At 43.0% G+C, this 24,606-nt stretch overlaps 1 protein-coding gene across 2 annotated transcripts in view; it reads right to left on the reverse strand.

Moving 5' to 3' along the window:
- The window catches only part of LOC108710732 (lysine-specific demethylase 7A), a 51,816-nt gene extending 40,796 nt beyond the window's left edge, over positions 1-11,020 (reverse strand). For both annotated transcript variants that reach the window (XM_018251891.2, XM_018251890.2), the window contains exon 1: positions 10,853-11,020. In XM_018251891.2, coding sequence (XP_018107380.2) covers positions 10,853-10,953 — 101 coding nt within the window. In that variant the 5' untranslated portion in view covers positions 10,954-11,020. The remainder of the gene's footprint in view (positions 1-10,852) is intronic.
- Positions 11,021-24,606: the final 13,586 nt, after the last annotated feature.

Below are 24,606 nucleotides of genomic sequence, written 5' to 3' on the forward strand. Positions count from 1 at the left end.
TTTGAGTCTGGGCACAAACATTGAGAAACATTACGTTCTCTGAGAATTAGCCCCCTGCCGCGCCAAGCTGCTTGTGATTAAATCTATTCTATTTCCTTCCCTCCGACACGGAACAATTAGGCCAACGTCGCTCCCGTCTTGCTGAGAACCAGGAGAAATGGGCCCTCGGAATCAGCACCGCAGCGAAAAGACAACAACAACTTTTATATTATTAGTCGGTTTATTTCTTTAACGGGGTGGTTCAACTTTAAGTTAATTTTTAGCAGGTTATAGAACCTAAGCAACTTTTCAATTGGTCTTCATTATTTATTTTTTTATAGATTTTTAATTATTTGCCTTCTTCTGCTCACTCTTTCCAGCTTTCAAATGAGGGGGTCACTGACCCCATCTAAAAACAAATGCTCTGTTAAGCTAAACATTTAGGGGTTATTTATTATAGTCCAAATAGTAAATCTCGAAAAAATTTTGTTTTTTTTTTCACTAGAAAACACTAGAATTTTTTGAAGGGAAAAAAAACCTTAGATTTGTCAAGATTTATTATACGCTGATGCTGCAGAAAGCCTGAATCCAAAAATCCACCATCTCAGACCTGTTGGGTTATTTTACCAATAAATAAGGTCAAATTGGGCATGGGAGTTTGGTTGTGGTTTTTTAAAATAAGAGCTAAATTTGGATTTAGTAAATAACCCCTTTACTCTTATTGCTACTTTTTATTACTTATCTTTCTTAGGCCTCTTCTATTCACATTCCAGGCCTCTTCTATTCATATTCCAGTCTCTTATTCAAATCAATGCCTGGATGCTAGGGGAATTTGGAACCTAGAAACCATATTGCTGGCATTGCCAATTGGAGAGCTGCTAAAAAAAAGCTAAATTAACTCAAAAATCACAAATAAAAAATGGAAACACTCTCTCTGCATCATATTAACAGTTAACTTAAAGGGGAACAACCCCTTTAAGGTGGGTTCACCTGTAGCCCTCCAGTAGTAAGTTAGACCGCTAGTCAGAAAACGTCATTGCGATACAGCATAGAAGGGGTTAACATAGAGCCCAGTGATAAACCACAACCAAGATGCTTCACTGATGATGAGTTAATTATCCCATTTAAGTTCCTCTGACACTAATTACACATCGATAGAACACATTACATGAGCAAGGATAGGAACCAAGAAAATACATTTATTCTCAATCACCGGCACCAATGCGGAGATGGAGACACACTGGCAGTTCCATTCAGATTATTATTCAATCAGGAAATTCTAGAGTGTTTGGTACAGGTTGTTAAGGGAAGCAAGTTCTATTTGCAGAACTGACTTCCTGTACTGTAGAGCACCCTCCTGTTCTGCAGAGCACCCTCCTCTTCTGTAGAGGACCCTCCTCTTCCTCTTCTGTAGAGCACCTGCCTCTTCTGTAGAGCACCTGCCTCTTCTGTAGAGCACCTGCCTCTTCTGTAGAGCACCTGCCTCTTCTGTAGAGCACCTGCCTCTTCTGTAGAGCACCTGCCTCTTCTGTAGAGCACCTGCCTCTTCTGTAGAGCACCTGCCTCTTCTGTAGAGCACCTGCCTCTTCTGTAGAGCACCTTCCTCTTCTGTAGAGCACCTTCCTCTTCTGTAGAGCACCTTCCTCTTCTGTAGAGCACCTTCCTCTTCTGTAGAGCACCTTCCTCTTCCTCTTCTGTAGAGCACCTTCCTCCAAAATGTAACGGACAAGTGTAATCCCCCCATTGTCTAAGGAAAATCACAGAAGCATGCCAAGCATTATGGGAACCAGAGTCTTGGCTAGAGGATTGATGGCCGCTGCTACATTGTTTCAATGGTACATGCGGTCAGAACCGCCAGTGCAGAGAATAGCAAAGGAAAGACTGATACTGCTTCCAACAGCAATTACATTTACACATTACTTTAAAATCATGGAAATAATCTATACATTCGCATTCTTTTAGACAACAACTTGGTTATTGGGATAGAGTTCCCCTTGATCCACTTCAAACTCAGCCCACTTTCCAGTACGCTTTCTATTGGAAATTCTGGGGTATCAATTGGGGCATCTGGGGATGCTTGCCAATGTTTTAGGATGACAGTCCGAAATCAAGGATCCCCCAAAGGGAGTCAACTAGAAAGTGGGCAGGTTTTAGGTTGATCTGGCCTGTTGGCATGTATTGTTTTTTGCACAAGGCCAATACGTGTATCCCATTTTTCATGGGACAGTCCCGATTTTGACAGCTCAACCCGCAGTCCCGGATTGTTACTGAAATGTCCCAGCTTTCCCTTTGATCCCTTGCACTGAACAGCCAGAAAAAAGACACAAAGTTCTTAAAACTTAATTGACTTTTGGCAGAGAGCCCAGAATACATGGCAGCTGCACTTCTAAACATTGCTAATGATGTAAGCAAAGAAACAATTGTAACAATGTAAGATAAGCAGATCTCTTGGGGAAACTGTGATGTGCAGCTTAAAGGGCAATTGAGCTTCATTAGCAAAACTGTAATAACACAAAAAAAAAAAAAACACAAAAATGTGTTCAAACTTTCACAATCTGCCAAATTTTGCAAATCTTTTTGTCCCTCTTTCTATTTTTAAAATGTTGGGAGGTATGTGTATACATATGTATAATGAGTTTCCCCTTTAGTACACAGACAGGAACATGCAGCCTGTGCCCTCATGGGACTTGTGCCCCCCGCAGGCGCAAGGAATTCAGGGATTCGATTGCAGTTTGTGGCCCTCACAGGCCCCGCTCTGGGCAATAAAGAAAATAAAAATGCAATTTAGTCGGCTTGCAGAGACCGGGTCTCATTTGGAATTCATAGTGAGCAAACACTTTGGCGGGGGAATTGAGCATCTTTCTATCCGGGGAGAGGGGGGGCTTTTCATGACGGATTTTAATGCACAATCAGTCACGCAGACAAAAGCTTTGTCACAGTGCATCTCCCCCGGCCTTTGTTCTATGGCGGCTGGAGTCTGAATCTAGAAATTAATTATCCTCTCACCTCTCCATGAGATACTTCCTTCTGAGAAGTGAATGTGCAGAATGTGGCCTGCCGGGGAAGGTAGCCAATCAGTCGGCCAACCTGCTGCACTTGGACCAACACCTGGTCACCAAAACGGCAAAACTCACTTGCTCAGCTATATAGTGAATAAAGTACCCCCTATTGTAAAATATAAGGATATTATAAGTCATAGAGGAGTTCCATGACCATATATAAGTACGAGGCCGAAGGCTTTTATACAGGTCATGGAACTCCAAGGTTACTCCTAATATCCTCATATTTTACAACAACGGGGTACTTTATTTATTATAATACACAAGTTGTAGTGAGTCATGTGACAAAAATGACATCAGAATTCACCGTTTATAACGGATGAGATCAGGATATTCATAGCTTTTGTGTATTATATATGTAATGAACTATGAACCCCCTATTGTAAACTAGAAGGAAAGGAGTTAAAATGTCAAGTGCATTTATACAAGTCACAAAAATATCCTCAAACTTTATAACAGGGGGTACATTATTTATCATACCGTATATAAGCCGAGTTTTTCAGCCCCCAAAATATGCTGAAAAACTCTACCTCGGTCAAGAGCAAAATCGGTCGCCAGCGTCCAAGTATAGTCGCCAGCGTCCAAGTATAGTCGCCAGCGTCCAAGTATAGTCGCCAGCGTCCAAGTAAAGTCGCCAGCGTCCAAGTAAAGTCGCCAGGAATAGTCATCGGCGTCCAAAAACGAGACGTCGGCACCTCCAATGGGAGCAGAAACCCTCAATTTTTTGATTGAAACTTACCAGAAGCTGCTGCATTTCTCACCCTAGGCTTATACTCGAGTCAATAAGCTTCCCCAGTTTTTGGAGGTAAAATTAGGTACCTCGGCTTATACTCGGGACGGCTTATACTCGAGTATATACGGTAATACCCTCGTTTCAGTCATGTGACAGAAATGACATGGCTAAGCACCGATTATAACTGCAAAATAAAAGGATAAGAAAACCAAGCACTGAGCCATAAATACTAAGCAGAATGTAATAATAAGGGCTATTAGCTCACAGCAACCAATCCGAAGGCAGCATTTACAGTGTCAAGCAATTATCTGATTGGTTATTGCATAGCCTGTTTCATCCTAACTGCAAACATAAGGGGTAAGCAAACCAGCCACATATATTTCTGTTTAGATCATATTTCCCACTGTTATAATGCGCACAATAAAAATAAGTCTGGTATTCGGATTCCCCCGGCACCAGGTTTCCAGGAGCGCAGATGGATTAATTAGAGTCATTATGGAAAGTCCACCTGTTTTCCTAAGGTTTTAAGCTCAGTGGGGGGCCCTTGAGGATAGATGTTGGGAACACCTGACTGTTCCCTCTAAGTTTTGGGGTCCGGGGTGATTTCAACGATGCTCCAGTTCTGCCAGGAGAATGCGAAACATAAAACAACTGTACTGAACGTACAGGATAGCAAATTCCTATGGATATATAGTAAACATCGTAGAGCACTAGAGTAGCCCAAGAGCTACAACTTCAACATACACAGGGGCCCTTACGCCCCCACAAAGCATATTTAACATCCTTTCAGGAGCCAAAAATATCAAAAAGTACAGATAATATATGGCCTATGGTACCACAACATCTCAAGCCCAAACCAAGGGGTTTAATATGCAGTTGCCGCTACTTTTTCCGGCTGTAACGGCCCCTACTCTGCTGGGAAGGTTCCCACTAGATGTTGGAACATTGTTGCTTGCATTGAGCCACAGGATCATTAGAGAGGTTGGGCACAGATGTTGGGGATCGGGCTCACAGTTGGGGTTCCAGTTCATTCCACAAGGTTTCAGTTGGGTTGAGGTCAGGTTCTTCCCATCTCAACAAACCCATTCTGTAGGGACCTGGCTCTGTGCAAGAGGACATTACTGAAACAGGAAAGGGTCCCCCTAAAACTGTTCCACAAAGTAGGAAGCACAAAATTGTTAGGAATGTCATTGTACCCTTAAGCTTTCACTGGAAGCAGGGGCCTAAACCGTGGAAACAGCCCCAGACCACATCAAACTGGCATATGAAGAGAAACGATTCATGACTCCAGAAAAACCCTTTCCACTGCACCACAGGCCACTGGTATGGTGCTGCTCACCAATAAACATGCCGTGTAGTCTTCTCTTGATGTTGCTTCTGGAGACCTTTGAGACTCGACAGTGAGAGTTCCAACTTAGGAGTTGTTTTTTTAAATGATACTTCTGGCCATACAGTGTATTCCATACTTAAAATAGTAAGGTAAGAAGTACATATTCCTCTACTTTGCTTCTGGAGACCTTTGAGACTCAACAATGAGAGTTCCAACTTAGGAGTTTTAGACGTGCCCAGATACTTTGGGCCATACAGTGTATTCCATACTTGAAATAATAAGGCAAGAAGTACATATTCCTCAACGTTGCGTCTGGAGACCTTTGAGACTCAACAGTGAGAGTTCCAACTTAGGAGTTGGTGTTTTAGACATGCCCAGATACTTTTGGCCATGCAGTGTATTCCATACTTGAAATAACAAGGCAAGAAGTAAATGGTCCCCTACGTTGCTTATGGAGACCTCTGAGACTCAAAAATGAGAGTTCCAACCTAGGAGTTGGTTTTTTAAATGCGCCGAGATACTTTGGTCCAAACAGTGTATTCCATAGTTGAAATAGTAAGGCAAGAAGTACATATTCCTCTATGTTGCTTCTAGAGAAGTTAGAGACTCAACAGCGAGAGTTCCAACTTAGGAGTTGGTGTTTTAGACATGCCCAGATACTTTGGGCCATACAGTGTATTCCATACTTGAAATAATAAGGCAAGAAGTACATATTCCTCAACGTTGCGTCTGGAGACCTTTGAGACTCAACAGTGAGAGTTCCAACTTAGGAGTTGGTGTTTTAGACATGCCCAGATACTTTTGGCCATGCAGTGTATTCCATACTTGAAATAACAAGGCAAGAAGTAAATGGTCCTCTACGTTGCTTATGGAGACCTCTGAGACTCAAAAATGAGAGTTCCAACCTAGGAGTTGGTTTTTTAAATGCGCCGAGATACTTTGGTCCAAACAGTGTATTCCATAGTTGAAATAGTAAGGCAAGAAGTACATATTCCTCTATGTTGCTTCTAGAGAAGTTAGAGACTCAACAGCGAGAGTTCCAACTTAGGAGTTGGTGTTTTAGACATGCCCAGATACTTTGGGCCATACAGTGTATTCCATACTTGAAATAATAAGGCAAGAAGTACATATTCCTCTATGTTGCTTCTAGAGATGTTAGAGACTCAACAGTGAGAGTTCCAACTTAGGAGTTGGTGTTTTAGACATGCCCAGATACTTTTGGCCATGCAGTGTATTCCATACTTGAAATAACAAGGCAAGAAGTAAATGGTCCTCTACGTTGCTTCGGGAAACCTTTGAGACTCAACAATGAGAGTTCCAACCTAGGAGTTGGTTTTTTAAATGCGCCGAGATACTTTGGTCCAAACAGTGTATTCCATAGTTGAAATAATAAGGCAAGAAGTACATATTCCTCTGTTGCTTCTGGAGACATTTGAGACTCAACAGCGAGAGTTCCAACTCAGGAGTTTTAGACGTGACCAGATACTTTTGGCAATGCAGTGTATTCCATACTTGAAATAATAAGGCAAGAAGTACATATTCCTCTACGTTGCTTCTGGGGATGTTAGAGACTCAGCAGTGAGGGTTCCCATTTAGGACTTGGTGTTTTGGCCATACAGTGTACTCCATACCAAAAATCGGTTAGTACAGCACATTTGTAACGGATTTATTTTATTAATAAAAAGCCCTAAAAGATACGACTTCCCCCTGTAAATAAGAGTTACGTGGCAGAAACACGGAGACTCATTAGGCCGAGTTTCTAGCTAAACTGTATAGCAACACGTCTCGAAATTAATCGGTCCTTGACGCGCGCCACCAATCAAGGCAAATTAAGCACTTGTCTGAGCAATGAAGTTACAGGAAAATGAACTAATTCTGGGGGAGACGGTGGGTTAAGAAGGAGGGGTGGGAGAAAAAAAGCCGAAGCAAACTCAGCAGGTGGAGGAATTATGGAAAGCAGGCCACTGCTGTGAGATATAATTTTACAAACGTGCAAAATATTTACATAGCAACTGATTCTGAGAGCTGTTTATGAAGGTAATCAAAGTGCACTGGCAACCTGGAATGCACAGGGTTTTCTGCTCTGCAACCCAAAACATAGGGATTCTGCCAGGGATATTATATATTGGGTGGGGTCTGATGTTTCTACTGGAGGAAGGCGGCAGTTGCACCAACTGAGTGGCAGCTAGATGGACAAACCAGATATAAACAGTAGCGGTCACCATCCTGCCCTAATCTCACAATCATGATCTGCCATATGTACCCCCTACTGCAAATGATAAGGATATTAGAAGTCACTGGGCATAAAGGCACAAGGCTGCAGGCTGAGTTATACAGGGAACTCTGAGTATCACTCATGTATTATAAGGGATAATGTACCCCCTACTGTAAATGATAAGGATATTAGAAGATACGGTAAAGGTTTTTAGATCTTTTTGGATTAATCCTTTGAAGTACAACATTTGAACAGGGCCCAATCAGCTCACAAGATAGTTACAGATATATATAAAAAAAATAAAAAAAAAGCTGCCGTATCAGTGGTAGAGTAACAAGGATATAATAGAACTTTTCACTCCACATTTCACTCTAAATGACCCTCAATCTGAGCTTCCAGGTGTATTTAGAAAACACAAAAAAGCCGTCTCTCTAAATCTCCCCCTGGCCGGCCTTCAACCTGGGCCCCATCTCTCATCTCTGTATTGGTATTTGGGAAATACCAATACAAAGGCACCAGGTGCAACGCGGGTAAAAAAAGCACAGAAAGGTGTGACTATACACCTGTTTGTACATAAGTAGCACCCATTCAATCCCTTTGCCTTAGTTCTGGATTCTTTCAGTAAGTCACACACCCATATACACAAGACTCTGGTTATTGTTGTCTGAACACATTCCATAGCACACACAGGGCACGAACAGACATTTTATGCAATCCATACATTTACACGACAAACACTTTTTATTGTTTTAAATAAACAATTTTTTTTTTCAAATTGCCAGTGGCGGTTGGGTTTTTTACAGTAGTAAATCCAGAGTGTAAGCTCTTTGGGGTAGGGACCTCCTTGTATCTTATCTAACACAAGGCATTGTATCTTATAATGGTGCATATTCATAATTACAGGTATGGGACCTTTTATCCAGAATGCTCAGGACCTGGTGTTTTCTGGATAACGGATCTTTCTACAATTCAGATCTTCATACCTTAAGTCTACTATAAAATCATATAAACATTAAATAAACCCAATAGGCTGGTTCTGCTTCCAATAAGGATTAATTATATTAGTTGGGATCAAGTATAGGTATGGGATCAGTTATCAAGAATGCTTGGGACCTGGGCTTTCCGGATAATGGATCTTTCTGTAATTAGGATCTTCATACCTTAAGTCTACTAGAAAATCATGTAAACAATAAACCCAACGGGCTGGTTTTGCTTCCAATAACAAGTAATTGTGCAGGTATGAGACCTGTTATCAAGAATGCTTGGGACCTGGGCTTTCTGGATAACGGATCTTTCTGTAATGTGGATCTTCAAACCTTAAGTCTACTAGAAAATCATATAAACATTAAATAAACCCAATGGGCTGGTTTTGCTTCCAATAAGGATAGTGACAGGTATATCTTACTTTGGATCTAGTACAGGTATGGGACCTGCTATCAAGAATGCTTGGGACCTGAGCTTTCTGGATAACAGATGTTTCTGTAATTTGGATCTTCAAACCTTAAGTCTACTAGAAAATCATGTAAACATTAAATAAACCCAATGGGCTGGTTTTGCTTCCAATAAGGATAGTGACAGGTATATCTTAGTTTGGATCAGGTACAGGTATGGGACCGGTTATCAAGAATGCTTGGGACCTGGGCTTTCCAGATAACGGATCTTTCTGTAATTTGGATCTTCAAACCTTAAGTCTACAAGAAAATCATGTAAACATGAAATAAACCCAATAGGCTGGTTTTGCCTTCAATAAGGATTAATTATATCTTAGTTGGGATCAAGTACAAGCGACTGTTTTATTATTACACAGAGAAAGGAAATCACTTTGAAACATTTGGATTATTTGATTATAATAGAGTCTATGGGAGACAACCTTTCCGTAGTTCGGAGCTTTCTGGATACCGGGTTTGTGAATAACGGATCCCATACCAGTATCTATTGCAATCTTTGTCCTCCGTGTGAGTCCAATACATACAGCCGGTGTATATTATACAAAAGAAATAAGGTAAAACTAGTTAAAAAAAAGAAAAACAAAACTCAAAGCCTTATCGCAGGTCACACACAAAAAAAAAAAAGGTGGGGGGGTCGCCTGCCCTCCGTCTGACTTCCATTAAAATAAAAAGTAATAATAAATCACTTGCAGCTGCTCAGGCAGATGAAAAGGCTTAAGGTTACAACAGGAGGGGGACGCTCACCTCTTACTTGTTCTACTAGAAAAAAAAATTGAATTTGTCGACAAAAAAATTAAATTTTTTTTTTTTTAAAGGCACATCTGGTTGTGGAAAGGGACAAATAAAAAGTGTGGGTCGTCGCGCTGACTGACATGAAGTGCAGCTGCTCGGCCATTGAAATCAAAGCAGCAGTCGGGGGAACAGAAATACACACACACAGCAGAAGGTGCAAGGACACTGCAAGTGCAACTTGTATCCACAAGGGGCAGCAGAGGGGCAACTCAGTGTTTTTGTTAGCTGGGGAGGATTTAAATGTCCTGCTGTTAATCATCAGCACCCCCTGACAATCACAACCTCCTCCTCTCCCCTCAACAAATACCCCCTCCCAGCACCACAGCAGCTAAATAATGTCTGAAAACAAAGCTAAAAGCACAAAAGGCAAGTCCCTGGTGCAACAAGCATGCAGAATGCGCTCGGCAAAGTGCAAGGGGGCAGTATGGAGGCGAGCATGCAGCGAGCATGGGGACAGCAGGGCGACAAAACTACTTCCTTTGTTTAAATGTCCCTAAACAGGAACAGGAGCACATGACAGCCAACGAGGATCTCTTGTCCGAGCCATCAGGGGTTAACCATAAACTGTCAGTTGTCTGCCGCCCGGCCATTTATGTCTACATTATAACAACACAATAACACCGACACACACAATAAAAGGCAAAAAAAGTTCTGTAGAAGGGGCAGCGGTGGAACATGAAAGGGAGACAATTACCCCCGATAATGAGTCTGATCGAAGCGCAGGAAAGTTCCCTGGTGCGTTTAATACACATTCCCCCCCACTGACGGGGTATATGGAGCAGACCCCTCATATAAGAACAGTTTCCAGGGAACTCAGACAACACCCCATAAAAGCTCAAGTATTGGGGAGAGTCTTTTTGTAAGAGTCCCCTCTGTGTTTATTATTATTATTATTATTATTATTATTATTATGGGATTGATGAGGTCATACCACTAAGTTGTCTCTGTGTCACCCCCAAAAAAAACCTCAACAAAGGTGGGGGGCACAGGGCTATAAAGTGTTGTAAGAAGTTAGGGGTGAGGGGGGGCTGCCCTACATGTCACTATAATACACCCCCTCCTCGTGTTCAGTGTCTGCTTATGACTTCCCCTCCCCCAGGCAGCCCCCCCCCGTACCCCATTAGTTGGAGGGGTTCCCCAGTACTAGGGACAATGTGAGTCCTGGATTCCCCCATTACCTCAGAGCACCTTATTGTTGTTATGTTCCCTCCCCCAAGTCCCACTCACACTCGCCCCTGTACCCAGCGACCCCCGGCGACCCCCGGGCTCTTGCCCCCTGCCCCCCGCACCCCTCACCTGCTGTGGAACCAGTCCTTGCAGATGTCACACTCGATCATAAAGCGGCTCACATCATACGGCTGCCGGCACACACAGTACACTGGAGCCGCTCCGGCCATCTTTAAAAGCCACTCTCAAGCCCAGACATCGCACACAAGTCTCGGAGCGGGGGAGGGGGAGAGTACGCATGCGCCAAGGCGCAGCGGCCTCCACACACTCTGCCTTAGCTCCTGCCTCTTCATTGGCTGCAGACTTAAGCCCGGGGGCGGAGTTTCCCCTCTGCTGGCGGAAAGAGCCGAATAAATGCAAGTTCAAACCAGGAGTGTCCGGAAATCCCCGAGTCCCCGAACATGTGCGGAATGACAGCGTATTTCCTTTACTACTCATCTCTAATGATCACTAAAGCATCGTGTCATCCATGTGTCTGTCTCCTAGGCAACGGGATAGTAACTCCGCGTTAAAGGAGAAGTAGTAACACATAGGGATTGTAGTTGTACACTTTTAATTAATTATTAATTTGATGTAGATAGGGATATGCTGAGACAATTTGCAATTGGCGTTCATTTTTTATTACCTGTGGTTTTTGACTTATTTAGCTTTTTATTCAGCAGCTCTCTGGTTTGCAGTTTCACCCATCTGGTTACTAGGGTCAAAATTCCCCTAGCAACCAGGCATTGATTTGAATAAGGGACTGGAATATGAATAGGAGAGGCCTGAATAGAAAGACGAGGAATAAAAAGAGCATTTGTTTTTAGATGGGGTCAGTGACCCTCATTTGAGAGCAGGAAAAAGTCAGAAAAAAAGGCAAACAATTTAACAAAAACTATAGAAAAATATAAGAGACTGGAATATGAATAGGAGAGGCCTGAATAGAAAGATGAGGAATAAAAAGAGCATTTGTTTTTAGATGGGGTCAGTGACCCTCATTTGAGAGCAGGAAAAAGTCAGGAAAGCAAATAATTTAACAAAAATTATAGAAAAAAAAGAAAGAAAGGAAAATGAACAGGAGAGGCCTGAATAGAAAGATGATTAATAAAAAGTAGCAATAACAGTAAGGGGGTTATTTAGTAAAATCCAAATGTATCTTGTATATGATGTAGAGAGGGATATTCTGAGACAATTTGCAATTGGTTTTCATTTTTTATTATTTGTGGTTTTTGACTTATTTACCTTTTTATTCAGCAGCTCTCCGGTTTGCAGTTTCAGCAATCAGGTTGCTAGGGTCCAAATTCCCCTAGCAACCAGGCATTGATTTGAATAAGAGACTGGAATATGAATAGGAGAGGCCTGAATAGAAAGATGAGTAATACAAGTAAGGTTGCCACCTTTTCTGGAAAAACATACCGGCCTTCCTATATATTTATCTTTTTTCCCTATTAATAACATTGGGATCAACCATCATTTTTACCGGCCAGGCAACCCTATATACAAGTAGCAATAACAGTAAGGGGCTTATTTACTAAAGTCCAAATGTATCTCGTATATGATGTAGAGAGGGATATTCCGAGACAATTTTTTCTTTATTATTTGTGTTTTTTAAGTTACCGTATTTAGCTTTTTATTTCAGCAATATGGTTGCTAGGGTCCAAATTCCCATAGCAATCATGGACTGATTTGAATAAGAGACTAGAATATAAATAGGAGAGGCCTGAATAGAAAGATGAGGAATAAAAAGTAGCAATAACAATACATTTGTAGCCTTACAGAGCATTTGTTGTTTAAATAGGGCCATTTGAAAGCTGGAGAGTGTCACAAGAAAAAGGCAATTAATATAAAAACTATAAAAAAATAGACAGTGAAGACCAGTTGAAAAGTTGCTTAGAAAAGGCAATTCCGCAACATACTAAAAGTAACCATGAAGGTGAACCACCCCTTTAAAGGGAAAGTAAACCGTTAAAGTTAACTGTTAGTTTGTTATACATTGGCTAATTCTAAGCAACTTTTCAATTGGTCTTAATTTTTTCTCTTTTTTTTTTATTTTTCGAATTATTTGCCTTCTTTTTCTGATTCTTTCCAGCTTTCAAATAGGGGTCACTGATCCCATCTGAAAAACAAATGCTCTGTAAGGCTACAAATATATTGTTATTGCTGCTTTCTATTACTCATCTTTCTATTCAGTCCCTCTCCTATTCATATTCCAGTCTCTTATTCAACTCAGTACATGGTTGCTAGGGGAATTTAGATGCTAGCAACCAAATTGCTGAAAGAGCTGCTGAATAAAATGCAAAAAATCCCTCTCTACATCATACTAACAGTTAGCTTAAAGCTATACAACCCTTTTAATTGTGCCTGTTGGGTAAAATTTAGCGTCTTGACTTTCAATTGAAATTTATTTTGTGTTAATTGGAAGCAACATCAGACTGGGGGGTCCAGGCCCACCGCAGCTGCCGCCTCCACAGCCACCACCACAGCTGCAATATCTCTTTATTGCAATTGGGTGGGGGAGGTCAAGGAATAGGTCAGGCAGTGTAAGGAACGGGCCTGGGCCAGCAGGGTCCCCAAAGGCCAGGGGCTGACTGGGTTTTTTCCCCACCACTGTCCCGTTGACCCAGTTCGACCCTGATTAGAAGTTGACTTTTACTGTGACAGGTGCAACGGAGGAAGCTTTTTTACCTCTGTCCCCCCTGTTTCCTCTGTTCTGCAATCACAATGGCAGCCCCCGCCCACGGTCCCCTCGCACTGTAACAGCTGCCAGAGGTGATACAACAGCCGGGAGTCTAGACGGAGGTGTCACTTCACACATACATTTGATCTTGTTGGCATGTCACACACAGACTGTCTGCATCTGGCTTCCCACACTCACTGCTCTGTCACGTTTCCTTTCATCTGCCACTGCAACATTATATCAGTCTTTAAAAACTGACTTTCACCAAACTTCTTTCTCTATTCTAGGCACCAGAAATGGAGAGTATACTAGCAATAAATCATTATAAATTATAATCAGGGCCGCCATCAGGGGGAAGACCCAAAGTCACGAAAGGAGCCGAACTTGAAGACCTGAAGTCACGAAGAGAACCTAAGTCAAAGGAGCCGAAGTTAAAGTCCCAAAATTAAGAAAAGTCCTGAAGCCATGAAAGGAGTCGAACTTGAAGTCCTGAAGCCGTGAAAAGACCCAAACTCATGAAAGGAGCCAAACGTCATGCACCATTGCCCGCCCCCCTCTAGTTACGTTTCTGGTTGAAGTCCTGAAACCGTGAAAAGACCCGAAGACGCGAAAGGAGCCGAAGTTGAAGTCCCAAAGCTGTGAAAAGACCCAAAGTCATGAAAGGAGCCAAACGTGAAGTCCTGAAGCCATGAAAAGACAGAAAGTCACGAAAGGAGTCAAAGTTGAAGTCCCGAAGCCGTGAAAAGACCCAAAGTCACGAAAGGAGCCAAAGTTGAAGTCCTGAAGCTGTGAAAAGGCCCGAAGTCACGAAAGGAGCTGAAGTTGAAGTCCAATAGTGGTGAAAAGACCCAAAGTCATGAAAGGAGCCAAACGTGAAGTCCTGAAGCCATGCTTGACAAAGGGGACCACCCCGAAACGTTGCATCGTGTGCAAATAAATCTTCGCAAGGGTTTTCCCTGCTTGATCGTGCCCAGTGTGCCATTGCCTTTCTTTCCTTACTATTGGTTGAGGAGGGTGCCGATCCCTCCTGGTATTTGAGCACCTGGCAGAGTTCCTGAAGGCCAGGGTGTGCGAGGTGACTCTTCTTTTTCTGAAGCCATGAAAAGACAGAAAGGAGCCAAAGTTGAAGTCCCGAAGCCGTGAAAAGACCCAAAGTCACGAAAGGAGCCAAAGTTGAACTCCTGAAGCCGTGAAAAGACCCAAAGTCACGAAAGGAGACAAACGTGAAGTCCCAAAGCCATGATAAGACCCAAAGTCATGAAAGGAGCCAAAGTTGAAGTCAGTGGCGGAACTACCGTGGGAGCAGGGGGTGCGAGCGGGCCAGGGCCCACACCCCTCAGGGCCCCCCTGCAGTCCGAGCGCCACTGAAATGTGGGCCATACGGAGGGGGCGGGGGCCCGGCTGCGTGTCATGCACCAGGGCCCGTCCCCCTCTAGTTACGTTTCTGGTTGAAGTCCTGAAACCGTGAAAGGACCAGAAGTCGCGAAAGGAGCCGAAGTTGAAGTCCCAAAGCTGTGAAAAGACCCAAAGTCATGAAAGGAGCCAAACGTCAAGTCCTGAAGCCATGAAAAGACAGAAAGTCACGAAAGGAGCCAAAGTTGAAGTCCCAAAGGCGTGAAAAGACCCAAAGTCACGAAAGGAGCCAAAGTTGAGGTCCTGAATCTGTGAAAAGGCCCGAACTCAGGAAAGGAGCCGAAGTTGAAGTCCAAAAGTCGTGAAAAGACCCAAAGTCATGAAAGGAGCCAAACGTGAAGTCCCGAAGCCGTGAAAAGACAGAAAGTCACGAAAGGAGCCGAAGTTGAAGTCCCAAAGCCGTGAAAAGACCCAAAGTCATGAAAGGAACCGAAGTTGAAGTCCCGAAGCCGTGAAAAGACCCAAAGCCACGAAAAGAGCCAAAGTTAAAGTCCCGAAGCCGTAAAAAGACCCAATGTCACGAAAAGACCCAAAGTCACGAAAGGAGCCGAAGTTGAAGTCCCAAAGTCGTGAAAAGACCCAAAGTCATGAAAGGAGCCAAACGTGAAGTCCCGAAGCCGTGAAAAGACAGAAAGTCACGAAAGGAGCCGAAGTTGAAGTCCCGAAGCCGTGAAAAGACCCAAAGTCATGAAAGGAACCGAAGTTGAAGTCCCGAAGCCGTGAAAAGACCCAAAGCCACGAAAAGAGCCAAAGTTGAAGTCCCGAAGCCGTAAAAAGACCCAATGTCACGAAAAGACCCAAAGTCACGAAAGGAGCTGAAGTTGAAGTTCCAAAGTCGTGAAAAGACCCAAAGTCATGAAAGGAACCGAAGTTGAAGTCCCGAAGCCATGAAAATACCCAAAGTCACAAAAGGAGCCGAAGTTGATGTCCCAAAGTCATGAAAAGACCCGAAGTCACTAAAGGAGAAGTTTTTACAACTGTGTGTGGGGGGGTTTACTGTTTTTAGCGCTTATGTCTGTGTGGTCTTTTAACTGTGGTGTGGGTGGGATCTGGGGTGGGGCTTGGGGTGAGCAGGCCCAGATGGTCCCAGAAATTTTGTTGTATGGGCCCCGTGATTTCTATTGGCGGCCCTGATTTTAATTCTCTGTCAACTCTGCCGCCATCTTTTTTCTTCCCCTGGGATGTTTGCTGCTGTCCTTGAGGGGTACAGACTTAACCCATACCTGACCCAACCCGACCTGCTGTCATTAATTATATGACAATACCTAACCTGCCCATCACTGAGGTCACCAGATGTGGTTGGGGCTGGCACAAGTTTATATATGATAGGACTGAGGGGAAAATGTTATAGCGTTGGGTCTTGGGCATGATGTGTTGTGGAAAGGTAAGCCCAAGACCCACTAGGAAAGTATTGCGCCAGCCCGAACCCACCTGACCTATCCTGTGGGTTTCAAACTGGTCAGCACATCACTATTGGGAAAGTCAAGAAGATCTTAAAGGGATACTGTCATGGGATTTTTTTTCTTCAAAATGCATCAGTTAATACTGAAATCCGTTTCTCAAAAGAGCAAACAGATTTTTTATATTTAATTTTGAAATCTGACATGGGGCTAGACATATTATCAGTTTCCCAGCTGCCCCCAGTCATGTGACTTGTGCTCTGATAAACTTCAGTCTCTCTTTACTGCTGTACTGCAAGTTGGAGTGATATCACCCCCTCCCCTTTCCCCCCAGCAGCCTAACAACAGAACAATGGGAAGGTAACCAGATAGCAGCTCCCTAACACAAGATAACAGCTGCCTGGTAGATCTAAGAACAACAATCAATAGTAAAATCCAAGTCCCACTGAGACACATTCAGTTACATTGAGTAGGAGAAACAACAGCCTGCCAGAAAGCAGTTCCATCCTAAAGTGCTGGCTCTTTCTGAAAGCACATGACCAGGTAAAATGACCTGAGATGCACCTACACACCAATATTACAACTAAATACACTTGCTGGTTCAGGAATGACATTTTTATATTGTAGAGAGAATTATTTGCAGTGTAAACAGTGTCATTTAGAAATAAAAACTACACCATAAAAATCATGACAGAATCCCTTTAAGCCCCCTTAAGAACAGAAACTCCAGTTATTAAATTGGAAATTAGGCTTTTGGAAATTAAGAACTTTGTTTAGCTGCAGGGGGGCCCATGAGGCCCTAATTAATGAGCCATTTCAACATATAGGCAAAACAGAACAACCTCTGGATATTTGGGGAGCCCTAAAAATGAATTTGCTGTAGGGCCCAATAACATGGAGCAATTGCCATAAACTGCAGCGCTGGAAAAAATATTGACACCATGTGGGCCCCTGGAGTTTCATTTTTGAAGAAGTACAGAATCAATATCATTGAACGTATCTATTAGTTTTCCCTCAACCGTGTCTGCAAACAAAGCGTGCGGGAAGGAAACCCAATCTGCCATCAACCCACAGTAAAGGCTGAAAAGGAAACTTTATACGAGTCTGGGCAAAACTGCACTTTATCCGCTGCGTCCAGAAACTGGCAAGACACTGTCCTCTTATGGAGCGGAGAGGAAATCACTGAGTCACAGATTCCACCCACGCAGGGTCCCTGAAATAAAGAAAAGGAACAATCTGGTGATTCAGGATCCACACTTTCTCGTGCCAGAACGTCACAGATCTTCTTCTTCTTCTTCCCCAAGCCTCCTCCTCCTCCTCCAAACACCCACACAAACCCCCAGTGTTCTATTACACAATGTGTCAAGGAGGGAACAGACTTGGAGTTCTCAGAACATCCTCATGATGAAAGTTACTTCCTCTCTACCATTCAGTAATGAGATCTCAGTCAGATAGTCATGCCTGGTAGAGATACTTAGTACTCGTATGGAGTCCACTTGCTGCGCCCAGGGTGCTTTGCATCTAACACTGCAGTGTTGTGGAAACAAAACCAAGATCTGATATCTGAAAACATCAAAAGTTATTTTTTTGTTCCCCTAGTAAGCGCCACTGCATTCTGCTCTCCAAATTTCATGCCTTTACCCTAGAGGCAGATCTGTGGTCCTTCTGTGCTGCACCTTTGCTCTTGATATTACAATGCAAGTACTGTCAAACGTGGGTATAGGTAATTAAAGGTTCTTATGGGATAGGACTGAAATGATACACATAATTCTAATTGTTATGCTTTTGAACAAAGGTTCATTGAGGTTTTTGGATCCCTCAGTATTTAGTTGAGGCACCACATAAGCACTCTCTCCAGATATCGATATTATTGGCTTTCAGGTTGGGCCCAATCTGTTCAAATTAATATACAGAAACATTGGCATAAAAGTCTCCCTGCTATAGATTCAGGCCAGTCAATAAACACTCACCCCCAAATCTCCCCCTAACTGGCCTTCAGACTGGGCCCCTTAGCTCATAACAAGTTTACAGATATATAGAAACATTGGGGTAACTGTCACCCTGCTATAGTTCCAGGGGTACCCAGGGCACAAATAAGCACTCACCCCAAATCTCCCCCTAACTGACCTTCAGACTGGGCCCCCTTAGCTCATAACAAGTTTACAGATATATAGAAACATTGGGGTGTCACCCTGCTATAGTTCCAGGGGTACCCAGGGCACAAATAAGCACTCACCCCAAATCTCCCCCTAACTGACTTTCAGACTGGGCCCCCTTAGCTCATAACAAGGTTATAGATATATAGAAACATTGGGGTGTCACCCTGCTATAGTTCCAGGGGTACCCAGGGTACAAATAAGCACTCAACCCAAATCTCCCCCTAACTGACCTTCAGACTGGGCCCCCTTAGCTCATAACAAGGTTACAGATATATAGAAACATTGGGGTAACAGTCACCCTGCTATAGTTCCAGGGGTACCCAGGGTACAAATAAGCCCTCACCCCAAATCTCCCCCTAACTGACCTTCAGACTGGGCCCCCTTAGCTCATAACAAGTTTACAGATATATAGAAACATTGGGGTGTCACCCTGCTATAGTTCCAGGGGTACCCATGGTACAAATAAGCACTCACCCCAAATCTCCCCCTAACTGGCCTTCAGACTGGGCCCCTTAGCTCATAACAAGGTTACAGATATATAGAAACATTGGGGTAACAGTCACCCTGCTATAGTTACAGGGGTACCCAGGGTACAAATATCCCCCTAACTGGCCTTTAGGCCGGACCCCCTTAGCTGTGTTTAGTTTCTGACCCAGGTGTGTCGATCCCTTTGTATGTTCCATGGAAATACTGTTATATCCTATGTCAGTCTAGAGATGATACATCAAGTAATCATTTAATGCCAACAATCCAAGGCATATACCAACATGTAGCCTTTGTAGCCTTTGGGAAATATAAGTGTTGTTTGTTTGGCTCTTTTCCTGGAGGGGAGACAGCTACCGCTACATTTTATCAGGGATGCATGTAGTCAGAACCTGCAGTGCAGAGCATAGCGAAGAACAAATAAGACACTGCTTTTAACAGCAAATCCATTTACAATCAAATAACTTTGAGTTGAAGGTTCTAGGTGTCAGCAGGGCTGTCAGTTTCCATGTGAATAGGGAAAGGTTCAGTGTTTGCCCAGCAACTGAGCTTCAAAGTCCACGTTTTTTCCTTCCTACAATATGGTATTTGTTTATTTTGGTTGGCAGTTTTAGCCTCTTGGATATATTAGTTCCTATTCCCATCCGGGTACATGTTTTCTTGGAGGTGAAATGGCAACTAAAGTGCATGAGAAACATTGATATATTTGTAATGATTATGTGTATTGCATTATTATCTGATACCATTGTAACAGTGGCTGCACAGATCCTATCTGATCATTGGACCCATTGTAAGCAGCAGTCCTGTCCTGCTTTATGGCAGCTGAGATTCTAGCTATCTGTTTAACAGAGCATTCTGTCCCAGTGGCTGCACAGATCCTATCTGATCCCCATTGTAAGCAGCAGTCTTGTCCTGCTTTATGGCAGCTGAGATTCTAGCTATCTGTATAACAGAACATTCTGTCCCAGTGGCTGCACAGATCCTATCTGATCCCCATTGTAAGCAGCAGTCCTGTCCTGCTTTATGGCAGCTGAGATTCTAGCTATCTGTATAACAGAACATTCTGTCCCAGTGGCTGCACAGATCCTATCTGATCCCCATTGTAAGCAGCAGTCCTGTCCTGCTTTATGGCAGCTGAGATTCTAGCTATCTGTATAACAGAGCATTCTGTCCCAGTGGCTGCACAGATCCTATCTGATCCCCATTGTAAGCAGCAGTCCTGCCCTGCTTTATGGCAGCTGAGATTCTAGCTATCTGTATAACAGAACATTCTGCCCCAGTGGCTGCACAGATCCTATCTGATCCCCATTGTAAGCAGCAGTCCTGTCCTGCTTTATGGCAGCTGAGATTCTAGCTATCTGTATAACAGATCATTCTGTCCCAGTGGCTGCACAGATCCTATCTGATCCCCATTGTAAGCAGCAGTCCTGCCCTGCTTTATGGCAGCTGAGATTCTAGCTATCTGTATAACAGATCATTCTGTCCCAGTGGCTGCACAGATCCTATCTGATCCCCATTGTAAGCAGCAGTCCTGCCCTGCTTTATGGCAGCTGAGATTCTAGCTATCTGTATAACAGAACATTCTGTCCCAGTGGCTGCACAGATCCTATCTGATCCCCATTGTAAGCAGCAGTCCTGTCCTGCTTTATGGCAGCTGAGATTCTAGCTATCTGTATAACAGAACTTTCTGTCCCAGTGGCTGCACAGATCCTATCTGATCCCCATTGTAAGCAGCAGTCTTGTCCTGCTTTATGGCAGCTGAGATTCTAGCTATCTGTATAACAGAACATTCTGTCCCAGTGGCTGCACAGATCCTATCTGGTCCCTATTGGAAGCAGCAGTCCTGCCCTTCTTTATGGCTGTGATTCTAGCTATCATTCTATCACTATGTTGCACATCTCAACCAAATTTATTTTACCTTGCTTGGACCCCTTAACTCTTAGCAATGTATGCAGGCCCTTAATAATAAAAAGTAATCAAATGATAATTACTGTGTTATGAATGGAAGGACAGAAGCATTACATACAAAAACAGGAAGCGAGGAAGATAGAATAATAACTCCTCAGTGGGAAATATTACATAATGCCATTCCGGTTGTGCTTTATGGCAGTGGTAGGCGTTTATGATTCAGAAAATCCAGTGGGAGCCTCAGTTAGCCTTTTCTCTCTCCTCCTCATCATCAGCTGTTCCCTTATGAGTCTCTATTATTTCCACTGGGGTAAAATCTCTGTGGATGAGCCGAGGTGCTGAAAGGTTTCCCATTTGCAAATGTCTGTAGTGTCGGTGTCGCTCGCTCAGCACATGCCGCCTGTCACATCTTCTCATTGCTCACGGCTCTCGGCACAAAGACGTGGAATAAGCCGGGGGGATTTAGATGCGGATTTTGCTGCAGACTCACAAAGGCCCAAGAGAAAAACAACAAACACACAATAGTCAGTGCTTGGCCACTTGCAGCCCGAGATGCTCTTAAAGTAACAATGCCAGTCGTTTAAAGGGAAACCGTCCAACGCTTAACCAGAAAACACCCAATAAAGATTAATTAGGGAGGCAACCAACCACTAGTAATAGCAATGCTCGGTGATTCTGATTTAAATCAATGGGGGCAGCAGGGGTGGCATGGGGTATTCTCTTCCAGCTGGTATTGGAGAAACCCCCTTGTGTGCTCAAGGCAAAGCGAAAACACAGAACAAAGAGAAATTAGTTATTAAAAGGGATCAATCTCCTTTAAATGAACTTTTAGTGTGTAATAGAATGGTCAATTCGAAGCCACTTTTCAATTGGTCTTCATTGTTTTTAATATAGTTATTTGGCTTCTTCTTTTGACTCTTTCCAGCTTTCAAATGCGGGTCACTGACCCCATCTACAAAACAAAAGCTCTGTAAGGCTACAAGTGTATTGTAATTGCTACTTTTTATTACTCATCTTTCTATTTGGGCCCACGTCTATTCATATTCCAGTATTCAAATCAGTGCATGGTTGCTAGGTTAATTTGGACCCTAGCAACCATAATTACAAACTGGAGAGCCGCTGGATAAAAAGCGAAATAACAAAAACCACAATAAAAAACAAAAGCCACTTGCAAATTGTCTCCGAATATTCCTCTCTACATCATACTAACAGTTATTTTAAAGGTGAACAACCCCTTTAAAGGCCAAGAAAAGGTTAAATTTTCACGCTAACCCCTCTTTAAGAGCACTACCCCACAACATACCACTTTTCAGTTAATTTTTAGTAAGTTACAGAATGGCCAATTCTAAGCAACTTTTCAATTGGTCATCATTATTTATAGTTTTTTAATTATTTGTCTTCTTCTTCCAGCTTTCAAGTGGGGGTCACTGACCCCAACCAAAAACAAATGCTGTGTAAGGCTACAAATTAATGATGTGTGCCACGCACCCCCCTTTGCAGGTCGCGGCTGGTGCAGGTTGAGCTCCTCTGACTGCTCTCCCCGCCCACGACCGTACAAATTCCAGGTTGAACTATTATAGACACGCGCCTGTTAACCCCGCCTATTTTGTGACATCATCGGCTAGGTGTGGCGGGTGCAGTTCGGGAAAAACCCGACTTGCACATCACTACTACAAATGTATTGTTATTGTTTCTTTGTATTACTCATCTTTCTGCTCAGGCCTCTCCTATTCATATTCCAGTCTCTTATTCAAATCAGTGCACGGTTACTAGGTTAATTTGGAACCTGGCAACCATATTGCCGAAACTGAAAACTGCAGAGCTGCTGGATAAAAAAAGCGAAATAACTCAAAAACCTCAAATTATAAAAAACAAAAGCCAATTGCAAATTGTCTAAGAATAGCCCTGTCTACATCATACTAACAGTTAATTTAAAGGTGAACAACTCCTTTAAAGGCCGAAAAAAGGTTAATTTTCACGCTAACCCTTTTAAGACCACTTAACTTTTAGTATGTAATAGAATGGTTAACTGTCAGCAAATTTTCAATTGCCCTTCATTATTTGCCTTCTTCTTCTTCTGACCCTTTCCAGCTTTCAAATAGTGACCCCATAGAAAAACAAATGCTCTGTAAGGCTACAAATGTATTGTTATTGCTACTTTTTATTACTCCTCTTTCTATTCAGGCCTCTCCTATTCATATTCCAGTCTCTTATTCAAATCAGTGCCTGGTTGCTAGGGGAATCTGGACCCTAGCAACCAGATTTGCAAACTGGAGAGCTGCTGAATAAAAAAGCTAAATTACTCAAAAACCACAAATAATAGAAAATGAAAACCAATTGCAAATTGTCTCCGAATATCCCTCTCTACATCATACTAACAGTTAAAGGGGTTGTTCCCCTTTAAATTAACTGTTAGTTTGATATAAAGAGTGATATTCTGAGACAATTTGCAATTGGTTTTAATTTTTTTATTATTTGTGGCTTTTTTTCCGATCTGTTCAGCAGCTCTCCAGTTTGCAATGTCTGCATTATGGTTGCTAGGGTCCAAATTCCCCTAGCAACCATGCACTGATTTGAATAAGACTGGAATATGAATAGGAGAGGCCTGAATAGAAAGAGCAGTAATAAAAAGCAACAATAACAATACATTTGTAGCCTTACAGTTGCCACTAGTGATGTGCGGGCCAGCCCAATACCCGCGGGTTGGGCAGGTTTGGGTCGACCTTGCACTATTCTTCGCAGGTGACGGCTTCCGGGTTCTTTTTTTTATAGACGCCAGCGCCTGCTCGCCCCGCCTCTTTTGTGACATCATCGGCGGGCAGATCTATAAATGGAACCCGGAAGTCGGATGCGGATTGGGTGTGAGGGAAATCCTGACCCGCACATCACTACTTACTTTATTTTATGGGTGATGGTGGCGGGAACAAAAGGGGGCGTGACTGAATGGGGCGGGCTGTGACAAAAAGAGGTGGAGTCATGTAGTTTTGAGCGGAATGGCGGCAGACCAAGGGCTTTTTTTACGGGTACTACAAATTTACACAACTACATTGCCGGTAAACTTGTTATACCGGTCCCGGCCTTGGCAGGTGTTTTACCTTCTGTGTGGCAATCCTACTTACGGAGCATTTGTTTTTACATGGGGTCAGTGACCCCCATTTGAAAGCTTGAGTCAAAAGAAGAAGGTGAATAATTCAAAAACTATAAAAAAAAAAGAATAAATGAAGACCAACTGAAAAGTTGCTTAGAATTAGCCATTCTATAACATACTTAAAGCTAACTTAAAGGCAAACCACTCCTTTTATCCAAAGATGAACAAAAACATGACAACAAAAACAATTTAAAAAAAAAATTCCGGTTGGAGCGGAAGGGATTAACCAGAATACGATCAGTAACATGGCGCTTAGATATAAATCGCTCTTGTCACAGAAATGTCTTTCTTTAGGCAAAAAAACAGTTATTTTGGGGTTTCTATCCCCTTTAAACCTACTCTAGTATAGAATTAGTCATTTAGGGGAGAAAGTGTGCAGCTGAGAGGGGATTGAGAGAGGCAGGAGGGATATAACATGAGACCCTCAGGGCAGTGCCCATAAAAAGCTGCACATTTCCCCCAACATAAAAATATCTCCCACATGAATAAAATACACCGGATCCTGTGGCAGCTCAGTGATGGCGCGTCCCATTCCTACACACAGGGGGGTACGTTTTGGCAAAGAATCCCAGAACGAGGTGCCGGTCGAGCAATTGCGCAGTAAATGTGTGTCGGGACAGTAAGTTCCATGTAATTATTCATCCAAAAGAAAAAAA

The sequence above is a fragment of the Xenopus laevis genome, chromosome 3L (assembly GCF_017654675.1).
Source record: "Xenopus laevis strain J_2021 chromosome 3L, Xenopus_laevis_v10.1, whole genome shotgun sequence".
Classification (NCBI taxonomy): Eukaryota; Metazoa; Chordata; class Amphibia; order Anura; family Pipidae; genus Xenopus; species Xenopus laevis.